Source organism: Ylistrum balloti, unplaced genomic scaffold (assembly GCF_031769215.1).
Source record: "Ylistrum balloti isolate Yb309-2 unplaced genomic scaffold, AGI_CSIRO_Ybal_v1 Utg370454, whole genome shotgun sequence".
Lineage (NCBI taxonomy): Eukaryota > Metazoa > Mollusca > Bivalvia > Pectinida > Pectinidae > Ylistrum > Ylistrum balloti.
In genome coordinates, this window is record NW_026782301.1 from 93,531 (window position 1) to 112,966 (window position 19,436).

The 19,436-nt window shown below is 34.7% G+C and overlaps 1 protein-coding gene across 1 annotated transcript in view; it reads right to left on the reverse strand.

Moving 5' to 3' along the window:
• Nucleotides 1-19,436, reverse strand: part of LOC132555140 (spectrin beta chain, non-erythrocytic 5-like) — a 125,465-nt gene that overhangs the window by 65,572 nt on the left and 40,457 nt on the right. Inside the window, exons 20-26 of the mRNA XM_060219489.1 lie at nucleotides 13,569-13,806; nucleotides 12,895-12,992; nucleotides 12,355-12,441; nucleotides 11,921-11,986; nucleotides 11,618-11,748; nucleotides 8,994-9,053; nucleotides 7,220-7,346 (exon numbers count right to left, since the gene is read on the reverse strand). Coding sequence (XP_060075472.1) covers nucleotides 7,220-7,346; nucleotides 8,994-9,053; nucleotides 11,618-11,748; nucleotides 11,921-11,986; nucleotides 12,355-12,441; nucleotides 12,895-12,992; nucleotides 13,569-13,806 — 807 coding nt within the window. The remainder of the gene's footprint in view (nucleotides 1-7,219; nucleotides 7,347-8,993; nucleotides 9,054-11,617; nucleotides 11,749-11,920; nucleotides 11,987-12,354; nucleotides 12,442-12,894; nucleotides 12,993-13,568; nucleotides 13,807-19,436) is intronic.

Consider the following 19,436-nt stretch of genomic DNA (forward strand, 5'->3'; position numbering starts at 1 on the left):
ATCACAGGTACTTGTTATCAACAGAATTACACGTACTTATAATCAACAGAATCACAGGTACTTGTTATCAACAGAATCACAGGTACTTGTTATCAACAGAATCACAGGTACTTGTAATCAACAGAATCACAGGTACTTGTAATCAACAGAATCACAGGTACTTGTATCAACAGAATCACAGGTAATCAACAGAATCACAGGTACTTGTAATCAACAGAATCACAGGTACTTGTAATCAGGTACTTGTAATCGACAGAATCACAAGTACTTGTAATCGAGAGAATCACAGGTACTTGTAATCGAGAGAATCACAGGTACTTGTAATCAACAGAATCACAGGTACTTGTAATCAACAGAATCACAGGTACTTGTAATCAACAGAATCACAGGTACTTGTAATCAACAGAATCACAGGTACTTGTTATCAACAGAATCACAGGTACTTGTAATCAACAGAATCACAGGTACTTGTAATCAACAGAATTACACGTACTTGTAATCAACAGAATCACAGGTACTTGTAATCAACAGAATCACAGGTACTTGTAATCAACAGAATCACAGGTACTTGTAATCAACAGAATCACAGGTACTTGTAATCAACAGAATTACACGTACTTGTAATCAACAGAATCACAGGTACTTGTAATCAACAGAATCACAGGTACTTGTAATCAACAGAATCACAGGTACTTGTAATCAACAGAATCACAGGTACTTGTAATCAACAGAATCACAGGTACTTGTAATCAACAGAATCACAGGTACTTGTAATCAACAGAATTACAGGTACTTGTAATCGAGAGAATCACAGGTACTTGTAATCAACAGAATCACAGGTACTTGTAATCAACAGAATCACAGGTACTTGTAATCAACAGAATCACAGGTACTTGTAATCAACAGAATCACAGGTACTTGTAATCAACAGAATCACAGGTACTTGTAATCAACAGAATCACAGGTACTTGTAATCAACAGAATCACAGGTACTTGTAATCAACAGAATCACAGGTACTTGTAATCAACAGAATCACAGGTACTTGTAATCAACAGAATCACAGGTAGAATCACAGGTACTTGTAATCAACAGAATCACAGGTACTTGTAATCAACAGAATCACAGGTACTTGTAATCAACAGAATCACAGGTACTTGTATCAACAGAATCACATCAACAGAATCACAGGTACTTGTAATCAACAGAATCACAGGTACTTGTAATCAACAGAATCACAGGTACTTGTAATCAACAGAATCACAGGTACTTGTAATCAACAGAATCACAGGTACTTGTAATCAACAGAATCACAGGTACTTGTAATCAACAGAATCACAGGTACTTGTAATCAACAGAATCACAGGTACTTGTTATCAACAGAATCACAGGTACTTGTAATCAACAGAATCACAGGTACTTGTAATCAACAGAATCACAGGTACTTGTAATCAACAGAATCACAGGTACTTGTAATCAACAGAATCACAGGTACTTGTAATCAACAGAATCACAGGTACTTGTAATCAACAGAATCACAGGTACTTGTAATCAACAGAATCACAGGTACTTGTAATCAACAGAATTACAGGTACTTGTAATCAACAGAATCACAGGTACTTGTAATCAACAGAATTACACGTACTTGTAATCAACAGAATCACAGGTACTTAATCAACAAAATCACAGGTACTTGTAATCAACAGAATCACAGGTACTTGTAATCAACAGAATCACAGGTACTTGTAATCAACAGAATCACAGGTACTTGTAATCAACAGAATCACAGGTACTTGTAATCAACAGAATCACAAGTACTTGTAATCGACAGAATCACAAGTACTTGTAATCAAGAGAATCACAGGTACTTGTAATCAACAGAATCACAGGTACTTGTAATCAACAGAATCACAGGTACTTGTAATCAACAGAATCACAGGTACTTGTAATCAACAGAATCACAGGTACTTGTAATCAACAGAATCACAGGTACTTGTAATCAACAGAATCACAGGTACTTGTAATCAACAGAATCACAGGTACTTGTAATCAACAGAATCACAGGTACTTGTAATCAACAGAATCACAGGTACTTGTATCAACAGAATACAGGTACAGTTATCAACAGAATCACAGGTACTTGTAATCAACAGAATCACAGGTACTTGTAATCAACAGAATCACAGGTACTTGTAATCAACAGAATCACAGGTACTTGTAATCAACAGAATTACAGGTACTTGTAATCAACAGAATCACAGGTACTTGTAATCAACAGAATCACAGGTACTTGTAATCAACAGAATCACAGGTACTTGTAATCAACAGAATCACAGGTACTTGTAATCAACAGAATCACAGGTACTTGTAATCAACAGAATCACAGGTACTTGTAATCAACAGAATCACAGGTACTTGTAATCAACAGAATCACAGGTACTTGTAATCAACAGAATCACAGGTACTTGTAATCAACAGAATCACAGGTACTTGTAATCAACAGAATCACAGGTACTTGTAATCAACAGAATCACAGGTACTTGTAATCGAGAGAATCACAGGTACTTGTAATCAACAGAATCACAGGTACTTGTAATCAACAGAATCACAGGTACTTGTAATCAACAGAATCACAGGTACTTGTAATCAACAGAATCACAGGTACTTGTAATCAACATAATCACAGGTAATCAAGAGAATCACAGGTACTTGTAATCAACATAATCACAGGTACTTGTAATCGAGAGAATTACAGGTACTTGTAATCAACAGAATCACAGGTACTTGTTATCAACAGAATCACAGGTACTTGTTATCAACAGAATCACAGGTACTTGTAATCAACAGAATCACAGGTACTTGTTATCAACAGAATTACAGGTACTTGTAATCAACAGAATCACAGGTACTTGTAATCAACAGAATCACAGGTACTTGTAATCAACAGAATCACAGGTACTTGTAATCAACAGAATCACAGGTACTTGTAATCAACAGAATCACAGGTACTTAATCAACAAAATCACAGGTACTTGTAATCAACAGAATCACAGGTACTTGTATATAATCACAGGTACTTTATCTGATTGGACATCTCTAATCAGTTGTCAGTACAGACAATAAATCCTGTCTATCAGCATTTTACAAGCACTGATCAATAATCAGCCATATTTCCTTTAAGTACAGTATACGGTCAAGAACAAAATATTTCCTCTCATATAGACAGCCATTTCCTCCCATTGAACACACTGCCATCACAAACAAAAAAACCTAGCTACAAACATCCTACTGTAAAATTATATATTGATTTACAGTTTGATTCACTCAGATATATTGATTTACAGTTTGTGCTCTTGAACACTGAATGTTGTTATTTGAGAAGAAGTCATCTTATACAGTAATTACAGTAAACCTTGGGGAACTCCTGATAATTTCACTACTGATTCATACATTACATAATAGTGTGATACTCAGGAGGTCACATCTTACATCTTTCCATTAAAAGCAAGAATAAAGATGAAAATTGCATGACAACAATGGCAGCCTAACTTGAAAGCCAGTCAATATGATGTGTATCTTCATGTCTCTTCCCAGTGATTGTGATGATAATAAAAGGAAGGAATTGTTTACAACCATTGAGGACATACTTAGAGTTACAAATAATACTTCTATAAATAGTTTTAATCTCAGGAGACTCCTTGGGCATCACAGTATATAAGGTAGCTTCCACAAAACTTCCGCACAGCTTCCGCACAGCTTCCACTCAGCTTCCACACAGCTTCACACAGCTTCCACACAGCTTCCACACAGCTTCCACATCTTCCACTCAGCTTCCACACAGCTTCACATAGCTTCCACACAGCTTCCACACAGCTTCCACACCACTTCCACACAGCGTCCGCACAGCTTCCGCACAGCTTCACACAGCTTCCACACAACTTTCGCACAGCTTCCACACAGCTTCCACACAACTTCCGCACAGCGTCCGCACAGCTTCCACATAGATTCCGCATAGCTTCCACACTGCTTCCACACAGCTTCCCCACAGCTTCCACACAGCTTCACACAGCTTCCACTCAGCTTCCACACAGCTTCACACAGCTTCCACACAGCTTCCACCCAGCTTCCACACAGCTTCCACATCTTCCACTCAGCTTCCACACAGCTTCCCCACAGCTTCATACAGCTTCCACACAGCTTCACACAGCTTCCACTCAGCTTCCACTCAGCTTCCACACAGCTTCCACACAGCTTCACACAGCTTCCACACAGCTTCCACATCTTCCACACAGCTTCCACATCTTCCACTCAGCTTCCACACAGCTTCACACAGCTTCCATACAGCTTCCACACAGCTTCCACATCTTCCACACAGCTTCCACACTACTTCCACACAACTTCCACACAGCTTCCACACAGCTTCACACAGCTCCACACAGCTTCCACACAGCTTCCACATCTTCCACTCAGCTTCCACACAGCTTCACATAGCTTCCACACAGCTTCCACACAGCTTCCACACTACTTCCGCACAGCTTCCACACAGCTTCACACAGCTTCCGCACAGCTTCCACTCAGCTTCCACACAGCTTTACACAGCTTCCACACAGCTTCCACATCTTCCACTCAGCTTTACACAGCTTCACACAGCTTCCGCACAGCTTCCACTCAGCTTCCACACAGCTTTACCACAGCTTCCGCACAGCTTCCACTCAGCTTCCACACAGCTTTACACAGCTTTACACAGCTTCCACACAGCTTCCACACTACTTCCACACAGCGTCCGCACAGCTTCCGCACAGCTTCACACAGCTTCCACACAACTTCCGCACAGCTTCCGCACAACTTCCGCACAGCGTCCGCACAGCTTCCGCATAGATTCCGCATAGCTTCCACACTGCTTCCACACAGCTTCCCCACAGCTTCCACACAGCTTCCACACAGCTTCCACACCTTCCACTCAGCTTCCACACAGCTTCCTCACAGCTTCCACACACACAGCTTCCAGTTTCCACACAGCTTCACACAGCTTCCACACAGCTTCCACACACACAGCTTCAACACACACAGCTTCCACAGCTACACACAGATTCCACACAGCTTAACACAGCTTCCACACACACAGCTTAACACAGCTTCCACATACACAGCTTCCCCACAGCTTCCACACTGCTTCCACAGCTTCCACACAGCTTCACACAGCTTCCACACACGCAGCTTCCACACAGCTTCCACACTGCTTCCACACAGCTTCCACACACATAGCTTCCCCACAGCTTCCACACTGCTTCCACAGCTTCCACACAGCTTCACACAGCTTCCACATCTTCCACACATCTTCACATAGCTTCCACACACACAGCTTCCACACAGCTTCACACAGCTTCCACACACACATCTTCCACACACGCAGCTTCCACAGCTTCCACACAGCTTCCACACAGCTTCCACACAGCTTCCACACACACAGCTTCCACACAGCTTCCACACAAAAGTCTTAAACTAATTTGACAAATTTTCAGGTAAGATATTTCTGAAAATTTGTAGTGCTGATGAATCAGAATCAGATAAAATTATTTATGAGAGGGGTCTTATTTGTGGTAAAATATGGAACTCTTTCATAATTTCAAGATGACTACCTAATTTTTCAGGTCCAAATTTATTTTAGCATCCACTAGGAATCTTAGATACAATACTAGAACTGTAACTTTGATGACAGTTTGGGTAGGTTTTTTCTTTTATCCCTTGTTTGGATACATATCAGTATGCAGGGTGATTGGATTAAAGGGACATGCTACGAATGAAAATCAATCGCAAAAAGCTTTGGATTCATTGATTCTAAAGAAGCCCACATGGTTCGAGCAAAACCAGTTGACATACTAATAAAGAAGAATCAAGGTATCCCAGTGATTGGTGGCAGTCAAATTATAAATTTTGTTTTACTGGCTAGTGGAGGTCCTGTAAAAGTCTAAATGGTTTATATAGGAGACAAAGTAACAAGATTGAAAACATGACTGTCATGATGGGCTAAGACAAGCTATGCTTAACTAGAGCATTGACACAGCAGCCAGGGCTCCGCAACCTGTTTGACACTAAACCAAGTCTAACCAGATTGACACATAGATAAGAAATTACTTCTTATATGTGCCAAATACAAAACAGTTTTTCTTATATTTTATTAACATTTCATGACAATTTGAATAGAATTTCATTGGTTTCATAATTGAGAACACAAAGCAGTAGTTAATAGTGGGTAGTGTGATGGAATGGTCTCTTCATCATGATTCTAACAATTTTAGAAAAAAAATCACATTCACCACTAACAGATAAAAATGTTTCCCTTGAATTTTCATCAAGCACTTTATCATTTGCTTCTAGTAAACTCTACTTCATAATTTTAAACCAAAATATTTACCAGTACGATATTAAAATATGACCTGGTGACCCTATCCTGTAGTTTGGCAACCTCTCATTTGATTCTAGTCAAATTTCCTTAAAATTTAAAAATGAAATATTTGCCAGTAAAACATTCATAGTTTGATGTTAACCTTTGAACTTGTGACCTTCACATCTAGTCTTATTTGACTCTAGTCAACTCTGCTTCTTCATGTCAAAGCAAAAATACTATCCTTCTGAATATTCAGCACTTGACCTTGACCTTTGAAATTGTTACCTTATCTGAAGTCTAGTGACTTACTTGATTCTAGTCATTTTAACTGTATAATATCATATTGAAATCTTTGACAGTGAAAATTTGACATTAGGTGACTTCCTAACAGATTTCAATCAATATGTCATAAATGTTATTAAAACTTTCTCAGTTCTAAGTATAGCAACTGACCTTGACCTCTGAAGAAGACCTCAAAAGCAATACAAAGTAAGCCGTTTTTGTGAAGAAGCTCCAGGTAAAGTTTGTGTGAAATCAACACAACACAATGGAGATATAGTGCAGATTGAGATTTATTGTAATAGTGACTTTGACCTTTGAATATCTTTTCACGATGGCTGCCAAAGTGACCACTTTGAGAGTGCTATGGCTCCTTATTTCATTTTGACCAATCTTTGTAACCATATCATATTTATTTGTGAATGTCCTGTCTTGAAATGGCCATATAAAATGGATCCTGTTCCATGTTTATTCGAAAGCCTGGTCTACATATATTTTTTGTTTAGGAGACATAATGATAACATACAGAATGTTTCTGTCTAAAACTGACTCACCGCATGTTTACGCTGTAGAGCCTCAATTGCCTTGAGGTTATTAGCCACCTCATCTGTATTGAGACTGGCATCTTTGTCTTTCATCCACTCTCCCAGCTCATCACAGGTTGACTGGAACATCTCAATGCTACAACATAAAGTAACAGGTGAAACGTAGCACTTCGAGACGAGGAACCTTACTCAATTACATACCGTAAATTTTCGCGTATAGTGCGCACTTTTTCAAGCTAAAACTGTCGTGTCAAAAAGGGGGTGCGCATTATATGCAGGAACATGCCATTCTTGGGGTTATCATTCCCAACTTCTCGTCCGCCATATTGGATTATCTCCCTTCACATAGTTATATGTAAAAGTCGTCGGTCATATACGATAGTTTGGAGATAAAAATAAATAAAATGAAATAAATTTCAAATGTTTTAATCATCAGCTATTCACGCTGTTTCCCCATGTCGAAGTCGGTGTAAACAATCTATAATTAACTACCTTCGGATACCGCGGTAGGTACAGATATGGGGACAAGGTAGGATTGAAACTTTTCAGACAGTTAAAACAACATCGTTTTCTGAGCAATAGTACGCATTCAGCCGAAACCGGGTGCCATCAATCTCCTCATATTCAACGTGTCTGTTACCTGTTAAGAGCCGTTAATTATCCAATTAGCCAAGCCTTTCATGCTTGTTAAGTCAGGCACCTGTGTGAATTTGTTTATGTAAGGGAATTAAATATGTTAGGGTCACGATGATTGTGGTTTCCTAATTATCAATGGATCAAACCACAACTGTTTCATCGCGGTAACCAGTAATCAATTAATCTTTCTGTAGAAAAACTTTTTATCTTAATCTGACCCCAAAAAAGTACCTGCGCACTATACCCGAGTGTGCACTATACCCGCAAATTTACGGTATTATCAATTAGATAAAACAAAATTAGAAAAACAGGATAAAAATTTAAAATATAAACAAAAGAAGATAATGTGAAGCGTGACATTATCCCTCAGGTCTCGCTGTTTAAAAGAAAGACACACAATCGTATTTATGTTAATACTACAACAAGTTTAATTTCTATTTGTTATTTTCAGATGTTCAATATAAAGAAGTGAAATGGAGAACTTCTACTAGAGTACTAGCTTGATGCCTGTACAAAGTTTTTTAAGGTAATTATCTTGAATGGTTAAAGAGAACTGGTCTGAAAAAAATGAACTTTGTGATTTGGCTGTCTGTTACCATGGTAACAGAAAAAGTACTTGAAAATCTTAATCTAAACTTCCTCATAGCAAAAATACTGCTAGCTTTATAAGTGTAAAAAGTTTTGAGCAATTATCTTGAAAGGAATCATAGCACTGCTCCAGAAAAACTGGAATTGGTGAAGCGGAGTTGAGTGGAATAGTTTCAAAGCTGTAGCCCAGAAAGGAAAGTTAACACTAATTTTGTATTTTTTGACTATGTTTCCATGGTAACAGAAAAATAATAAAAAAATTAAATGTCATTAATAGCACAACTAGGGCACTAACCTTGTATATACAGAAAGGTTTGTGGAGTTGAGTGGAAGGGTTTGAAGCCCAGAAAAGCCATCCAATGTACAGACGCTGGGAGCCCAAATTAATATCCCCCATTATTTAGTTTAATCTGACATCATGTAGAATTGATGATAATTAAAGATAATCTCTATCAAAACAGAGAAACTGAGTAATGACCAACATGTAAACAAAACCTACTTATGGGTAGATACAAAGAATGTTTGTCAACAATGTACACTAATTATTCAGAACCAGTACCTGGAGGCTCCTTCTAGATTCTTTTCCTTCTCCATCTTCAGACGGTTTAATCTGTCCCAACTGTAATAACAATGATAAACTCATTATCCAAAGTGTTCCACAACACTTCAAATTATTTATTCATAAAGTTTGGAAATCGGACTTATTGTTAAGTTAAGAAATTTCAAAATCTTCAAAAATTTTATAATTATCAATGAAATGCATTAAAAACCTTTAATTTCTTGAAGAGGTTATCATTGTACACAAAATATCACATTAAAAATCAAAACTTTCAACCCCAAAGTAACTGCCTGTTTGAGGCCTTATGGGCATGTTCAGCTGGTATTGAACGCTTTCTACAAACATATCACTGACATTTATTCCAGCGAGATGCCACGCCTTTTGGTAATTGACAAGTTGTTTGAATATTTGTTTTAATTACAGTTGAAACTCGTCTCAAAATCGCTTGAGTCAAAATTCCGTTTGAGTCGAAATCATTTCAAGTCCCTATTGTTTTACTTCCATATCTGGGTAATTTTAGTTCGGATGACTCAAATATCGAGTTGAAATTTCAGTTGAGTCAAAGCAATTTTTCAGTCCCTTCAATTGTAATGCCAGGAGTAAGTCATTCGTTGTCTCGAAATTAATTTTTGTCAAAACATCGGCACGTCTTCTGACGAAATCTGCCAATACACATATAAAGTAGAAAGTCACTTATGCGTAACACATGGCTAACTTAAGCGTATCGGTGGTCCATGGTACACATAACACTTGGTCTCTGGTGACTAATTACCAGTTTAATTATCCAATTAAAGTTTGTCTTCTTAAATAATGTCACCATCCAGTAGCAGTGACTTACCTGTACGTTAAAAAAGTAGCACATTTACACAAAACATGAAAACATTTAGCTTGGTTGTGTACATCTTCAGGAACGATAAAAATGAAACCGTCAAACCAGTACAAACTTTCTGATGAAATCTGATCCCCACAATTCCGAAAGAGACTAATTTTAATCTATTTTACTAACAAACTTTGATCAGGAACTTTGCTAGATTTAGTGTTTGGACAATAAAGTGCTGAAGGATTTTTCATAAGCAGAGTCTATATCTGTGTCTGATTTGTTAAGTCAAGTGTTTGTACAATGTTTCTTAAACGGTTAAAAACTTTCTAGCACTGCGTTTTTCATATGCTTATTTATCCGTAATAAAGTCATAATGATATGATCTGTAGCTTTACACATCATTTCTTGAAGCATATAAAAAAGCAAACTTTAATTTTGCTTTATCATCATTCCGTAAAATATACGATGCATATGTGCTTGGTCAGTAAGGGCATTGTACTGTGTGCTGGGCGGAACGATGCGAGTACAAATGTATTTGATTGGAGTTGTTATTACATGTTTTCTTGTTTGGATGAATAAACAATAGAAGGAGAAACTAGAAATAAATTAATTTGTTGATTTACTGCCACTTCAAAAAACACATCAAAATACACTATTTGCGTGCTATCGTAGCCCTACTTCATTCAACCGTAATCAACGTCAGGAAACTGATATTGTCAACCTCATTTATACACTTTTTTTGAGTCAAACTTCGGATAAGTTGTCAAGCTTCATTCCAAAAACATTCCAAACAAAATATCACAATTCTAGGACTTTTGGTTATTGAGAAGTTGTTTGGAAGTTTTGACTATTCTGACACTCTGATCTTTAATAAGTCTCCCAAATCAACATTTTACACCATAAAATTCACAAAAATTCTGCCAAAGCTCCTAACATAGATATATCAGCAGGTGTGTTTTTGATATATTTCAATTTCATTTCATTTCAGGTATGTCTTAGTTCAGATATGTTTTAGTTCAGGTACGTCTTAGTTCAGATATATCTTAGTTCAGATATATCTTAGTTCAGGTACGTCTTAGCTCAGGTATGTCCTAGTTCAGGTAAATAGTAGTTCAGGTACGTCTTAGTTCAGATATATCTTAGTTTAGGTACGTTTTAGCTCAGGTATGTCCTAGTTCAGGTAAATAGTAGTTCAGGTACGTCTTAGTTCAGATATATCTTAGTTCAGGTACGTCTTAGCTCAGGTATGTCCTAGTTCAGGTAAATAGTAGTTCAGGTACGTCTTAGTTCAGATATATCTTAGTTCAGGTACGTTTTAGCTCAGGTATGTCCTAGTTCAGGTAAATAGTAGTTCAGGTACGTCTTAGTTCAGATATATCTTAGTTCAGGTACGTCTTAGCTCAGGTATGTCCTATTCAGGTAAATAGTAGATCAGGTACGTCTTAGTTCAGATATATCTTATTTCAGGTACATCTTAGCTCAGGTATGTCCTAGTTCAGGTAAATAGTAGTTCAGGGACGTCTTAGTTCAGGTACATCTTAGTTCAGGGACGTCTTAGTTCAGGTATGTCTTAGTTCAGGTACATCTTAGCTCAGGTACGTCTTAGCTCAGGTAGGACCAATTACTCATACACATCTTTAGGATAAATCTATTCCTTTTTATTTACCCTTGTATGGAAGTTTGTCATTACAGGGCTGTTTATTTAAAACTCAAAAAAAAATATTTTCTATTCAATGTACAACACTACTACCTCTGTGAAATTCTAAAAGCACTATTATCAATGAACAACCATCCTTACACACACCTGTCATTTATTTCCTGGCGGCGTTTTTTCACCTTGTCTCTCTGACTGCTACCAGACTTGATAATCTCGTCAGCCAATTTATTGATGCTATCCAGGTGTCCTTTGTTAGCAGCCAGACTGGTAAGTAGATTCTGAAACATTTTAATGTACTTTATGAAAACTTAATTAACTAGACAGCTATAATAAAGCAATACCTGTCCTACACATTCACCTCTTCAGTGATTATAAATCTCTAATTATGTATCAAACAATCACCCCACTCAGGCAATCAATTCTGACTTTAGAAGATTTTGTTCAATTTACCTCAAATTTCTTTCTAACGGCCTCCATGTTGTCCGCTAAACTTTCCTTACTGGTCAAGACTTGTTCCTAAAAATATTAAAATTCATGTAAATATGAACATTGTATGTGAAATAAAATACAAAGCATACAATATTGACTGTACAATTAGGCAAATATATCATGAAAAATAGTTGTTTTACTGATAATAGGATTCATTTAGTGGGGTATCACAAAAGTCTACATTTAGTTAATTAATGTAGAATTTCAGACAAAGTCAAACCACCACAAGATGTCTATGTGATATCTGTGAGGCAGTGTTGTGGATGATATCTATGTCATTTGCCTTTGGTAGAATTGTAGGAGTGTGAAAGTTGTGGGCAGTATATGAAAAGTAACAGATCTCCGTCAAGTGAACACTACTTACTGAAAAAGATTGTCTATAACTGTACACCCACCTTCTCAATCATCCAAGCTTCCAATTCATCACACGTTTGGTAAAACTTGAACAAAGCCACAGCATCATCCAAAGCAATTCTTCGAGCCTGTACATCAAATAGGACTTAGTATTATTTTATTGACCCTAGATACATGTGACAACGAGTTTGATAAGTAACCATACATTCTAGTCTATAATTTCCTGATAAGATGGTGCATTATGTCACATCTGATCTCTTCCTTAACATACCATCATTCAGGTGTGAGATTCACCCGAGAGCACAGAACACAGAAAAAAAAACCTACACCTACAATGTAGCATGATTACAGGTGAAGTTTTACCTGAATTAGCTGAAATGAGAATCTGCCCCTCAATCCTGGCATCATACAGTTGTTAATTTTACCTGACGAGCTAGCACAGCTAAAAATGAATCCCTTAAGAAGAGTATTAGTCTGGATATCAAGAGAATAAACAACAGGTATCAGTTTGACTGAGAACAGCAATCTCCTACACAAAGTATCATACATGCTAGAGTAACACATACAGGTGAAATATTTACCTGAGCTAGTCGCACAAGCTTGTTGTAAGTGACATTCACTTGACGCTGCCTTTTATCAACATTGTCCTTGTCAAAATGAAGGTTGGCCTTAGATCTCACTGGAATGAACCAAACAGACATGTAATATTAATACCATTAGGTATAGGTTGATACACAACAGTGTATCTCTAACTATGAAAAACACCAATTTGTTCAATATTTTCTTTACCCTGATCACTCAGTTATGAAAATATGCAGCAGTTTGTGCCCTGATAAGGTATTTTAATTATATTTTTCACAAAAAGATTTTGGCTCTGAGAATCTAAGATTTAATTTCAGACTTTTTATTATTAAGCTTTAGCCTATTCTCTGCAACATCAGTCATTCATCTTTGCTATATGACTAATTTCTTGTCACACAGAATCTAAAAACATCTCCCTTATATATCTAACATAACCTATCATTACCTGGTATCACTACACATTTTTACATATGAACACAAGGAACATTTTCTACAAAACAGAAAAGTTGATGTAGAGTGTCCTATACCTTATTTTATACCTATCATTAAAGCAATTCTTCATTTTATATAACAAAAACATGTTCGTAAAACAAGTCTTTTTATGATCATGTGAATTGCAAGATCTTAACATAACCAGCAGCATATGGGAGAAATAACGTCTGTATGTGAATACCTGAAGGAGCTCTTCTTAACTTGGACGACTTCTCTTTCTTCTTTTTCACAAGTTCCTTCTTCATGACAGTCTTTTTTACTTTGACCTTCTCTGGGACCTTTGTTGGTCTCTTGACAATTTTCTGAGTGACTTTCGGTTCAATGTCAGCGACATAATTAGCTGGAACAAACCCCTCAGTTCCATCAGATTTCCGAATCTGCCACCAGTCTGCATTGGTTCTCTGGACCACAATCATGATCTACAAAATTCCAAATTCATCCTATTTTACTGATAATGCTCACAAATTTATATGAAACAGCTTCTCTTTAAGTCATATTCATCATTTAATTTCATTATGTGTATGTAATAGTTATCAAAACAATGACTTATATATTGATATCACAGAACAGGTGGTTACTATCAACGTACTTATCAAGTATTTTTGTTTTGGTTTTTTGATTGGTTTGGGTTTTTTTTCTCTCAATTAGGATAAGTCTTTCAATTATTATCAGCAATTAACAGAATGGAAAGGGTGAAGGAAGGATGTAGAAATATTTGAAAACGTCAACAGCAAAACAGTCAAAGAACTTGAAGAACAGGGGACAATTATTATCCAATATCACTGTGTAATAATAATGCAGGTATCCAAAACAGATGACAGTCTATGTAAACCTCCCTTGTGGATACCAAGATAATATAGACATCCAAAACAGATGACAGTCTATGTGAACCCCACTTGTGGATACCAAGATAATATAGACATCCAAAACAGATGACAGTCTATGTGAACCCCACTTGTGGATACCAAGATAACATAGACATCCAAAACAGATGACAGTATATGTAAACCTCCCTTGTGGATACCAAGATAATATAGACATCCAAAACAGATGACAGTGTATGTAAACCTCCCTTGTGGCTACCATGATAATACAGACATCCAAAACAGATGACAGTGTATGTAAACCCCCCTTGTGGATACCATGATAATATAGACATCCAAAACAGATGACAGTCTATGTAAACCCCCCTTGTGGATACCGCCCCCTTGTGGATACCAAGATAATATAGACATCCAAAACAGATGACAGTCTATGTAAACCCAACTTGTGGATACCAAGGTATCCTTGAGGGATGTTAGTCTCTCCAATAATATGTTCTTTATCAAATCTTTAGTTTGATTTTTTTTCCAGTCTTTTCTCTTTAACCCTCTTATTTGCTCTCAACAATTACCTTGAACAATATGACACAAAGAGAAACTGGAATATGTAGACAAAGATCTCTTCAGCACTCAAAAGAGTTATAACAAACTACAGCAGTTCAAATCCACAACAGCTACCTGTCCCCATTATGTCTTTCCTAATTAATCCCACATTAAAACAATTCACAACAACACAATAAGGATAACCTATATGTGTGAGAATGATTCACCCAGTTCCTCTCCAAAACCGTAAGTGTCAGAAACACAGATGATTCCCTGTTGGCCATATCTTTCAATCACTCCCTAAAACATTGCAGGATTCGGGATCAGAAGTAACATTCATACATAATTTTTGAGAAGATCCATCTTTTAATCAAAATTCATCTAAATAAAGTGTTTTATTTATGAACCTTAATTACACCTATCTAAATGATTCCAGCTACTCTATTAATTACGTAAATCAGTAAATCACTAGTTATTTAGTTGTTACTTACGTATAATTACTTGTTAGTAACTGACTCTATCACATACAATATTATTACTAGTAAGTGACTTTATCACATACAGTATTATTACTAGTTAGTGTCTTTATCACATACAGAATTATTACTAGTGACTGTCTTTATCACATACAGTATTATTACTAGTTAGTGACTGTCTTTATCACATACAGTATTATTACTAGTTAGTGTCTTTATCACATACAGTATTATTACTAGTTAGTGACTGTCTTTATCACATACAGTATTATTACTAGTTAGTGTCTTTATCACATACAGTATTATTACTAGTGACTGTCTTTATCACATACAGTATTATTACTAGTTAGTGACTGTCTTTATCACATACAGTATTAATACTAGTTAGTGACTGTCTTTATCACATACAGTATTATTACTAGTTAGTGACTGTCTTTATCACATACAGTATTATTACTAGTGACTGTATTTATCACATACAGTATTATTACTAGTTAGTGTCTTTATCACATACAGTATTATTACTAGTTAGTGACTGTCTTTATCACATACAGTATTATTACTCGTTAGTGTCTTTATCACATACAATATTATTACTAGTAAGTGACTTTATCACATACAGTATTATTACTAGTTAGTGACTGTCTTTATCACATACAGTATTATTACTAGTTAGTGACTGACTTTATCACATACAGTATTATTACTAGTTAGTGTCTTTATCACATACAGTATTAATACTAGTTAGTGTCTTTATCACATACAGTATTATTACTAGTTAGTGACTGTCTTTATCACATACAGTATTATTACTAGTTAGTGTCTTTATCACATACAGTATTATTACTAGTTAGTGTCTTTATCACATACAGTATTATTACTAGTTATTGTCTTTATCACATACAATATTATTACTAGTTGGTGTCTTTATCACATACAGTATTATTACTAGTTAGTGACTGACTTTATCACATACAGTATTATTACTAGTTAGTGTCTTTATCACATACAGTATTATCAATAGTTAGTGTCTTTATCACATACAGTATTATTACTAGTTAGTGACTGTCTTTATCACATACAGTATTATTACTAGTTAGTGTCTTTATCACATACAGTATTAATATTAGTTAGTGTCTTTATCACATACAGTATTATTACTAGTTAGTGACTGTCTTTATCACATACAGTATTATTACTCGTTAGTGTCTTTATCACATACAGTATTATTACTAGTTAGTGTCTTTATCACATACAGTATTATTACTAGTTATTGTCTTTATCACATACAGTATTATTACTAGTTAGTGTCTTTATCACATACAGTATTATTACTAGTTGGTGTCTTTATCACATACAGTATTATTACTAGTTGGTGTCTTTATCACATACAGTATTATTACTAGTTAGTGACTGTCTTTATCACATACAGTATTATTACTCGTTAGTGTCTTTATGACATACAGTATTATTACTAGTTAGTGTCTTTATCACATACAGTATTATTACTAGTTAGTGTCTTTATCACATACAGTATTATTACTCGTTAGTGTCTTTATCACATACAGTATTATTACTAGTTAGTGTCTTTATCACATACAGTATTATTACTAGTTAGTGTCTTTATCACATACAGTATTATTACTAGTTATTGTCTTTATCACATACAGTATTATTAATAGTTAGTGTCTTTATCACATATAGTATTATTACTAGTTAGTGACTGTCTTTATCACATACAGTATTATTACTAGTTAGTGTCTTTATCACATACAGTATTATTACTAGTTGGTGTCTTTATCACATACAGTATTATTCATAGTTAGTGTCTTTATCACATACAGTATTATTACTAGTTTGTGTCTTTATCACATACAGTATTATTAATAGTTAGTGTCTTTATCACATACAGTATTATTACTAGTTAGTGTCTTTATCACATACAGTATTATTACTAGTTAGTGTCTTTATCACATACAGTATTATTACTAGTTAGTGTCTTTATCACATACAGTATTATTACTAGTTAGTGTCTTTATCACATACAGTATTATTACTAGTTAGTGTCTTTATCATATACAGTATTATTACTAGTTAGTGACTGTCTTTATCACATACAGTATTATTACTAGTTAGTGTCTTTATCACATACAGTATTATTACTAGTTAGTGTCTTTATCATATACAGTATTATTACTAGTTAGTGACTGTCTTTATCACATACAGTATTATTACTAGTTAGTGTCTTTATCACATACAGTATTATTACTCCTTAGTGTCTTTATCACATACAGTATTATTACTAGTTAGTGTCTTTATCACATACAGTATTATTACTAGTTAGTGTCTTTATCACATACAGTATTATTACTAGTTATGTGTCTTTATCACATACAGTATTATTACTAGTTAGTGTCTTTATCACATACAGTATTATTACTAGTTGGTGTCTTTATCACATACAGTATTATTACTAGTTAGTGTCTTTATCACATACAGTATTATTACTAGATATTGTCTTTATCACATACAGTATTATTACTAGTTGGTGTCTTTATCACATACAGTATTATTACTAGTTAGTGTCTTTATCACATACAGTATTATTACTAGTTAGTGTTTTTATCACATACAGTATTATTACTCGTTAGTGTCTTTATCACATACAATATTATTACTAGTTAGTGTCTTTATCACATACAGTATTATTACTAGTTAGTGACTGTCTTTATCACATACAGTATTATTACTCGTTAGTGTCTTTATCACATACAGTATTATTACTAGTTAGTGACTGTCTTTATCACATACAGTATTATTACTCGCTAGTGTCTTTATCACATACAGTATTAATACTAGTTAGTGTCTTTATCACATACAGTATTATTACTAGTTATTGTCTTTATCACATACAGTATTATTACTAGTTGGTGTCTTTATCACATACAGTATTATTACTAGTTAGTGTCTTTATCACATACAGTATTATTACTAGATATTGTCTTTATCACATACAGTATTATTACTAGTTGGTGTCTTTATCACATACAGTATTATTACTAGTTAGTGTCTTTATCACATACAGTATTATTACTAGTTAGTGTTTTTATCACATACAGTATTATTACTCGTTAGTGTCTTTATCACATACAATATTATTACTAGTTAGTGTCTTTATCACATACAGTATTATTACTAGTTAGTGTCTTTATCATATACAGTATTATTACTAGTTAGTGTCTTTATCATATACAGTATTATTACTAGTTAGTGACTGTCTTTATCACATACAGTATTATTACTAGTTAGTGTCTTTATCACATACAGTATTAATACTAGTTAGTGTCTTTATCACATACAGTATTATTACTAGTTAGTGACTGTCTTTATCACATACAGTATTATTACTAGTTGGTGTCTTTATCACATACAGTATTATTACTAGTTGGTGTCTTTATCACATACAGTATTATTAATAGTTAGTGTCTTTATCACAAACAGTATTATTACTAGTTAGTGACTGTCTTTATCACATACAGTATTATTACTAGTTAGTGTCTTTATCACATACAGTATTATTACTAGTTAGTGTCTTTATCACATACAGTATTATTAATAGTTAGTGTCTTTATCACATACAGTATTATTACTAGTTAGTGACTGTCTTTATCACATACAGTATTATTACTAGTTGGTGTCTTTATCACATACAGTATTATTACTAGTTGGTGTCTTTATCACATACAGTATTATTACTAGTTAGTGTCTTTATCACATACAGTATTATTACTAGTTGGTGTCTTTATCACATACAGTATTATTAATAGTTAGTGTCTTTATCACATACAGTATTATTACTAGTTAGTGACTGTCTTTATCACATACAGTATTATTACTAGTTGGTGTCTTTATCACATACAGTATTATTACTAGTTAGTGTCTTTATCACATACAGTATTATTAATAGTTAGTGTCTTTATCACATACAGTATTATTACTAGTTAGTGACTGTCTTTATCACATACAGTATTATTACTAGTTAGTGTCTTTATCACATACAGTATTATTACTAGTTAGTGTCTTTATCACATACAGTATTATTTCTAGTTAGTTACTACAATTACCCTTTTAAATATTATAATTGGTTAGTTACCCACATTAAATATTATTTCTGGTTGGTTACCCCATTAAATATTATTTCTTGTTAGT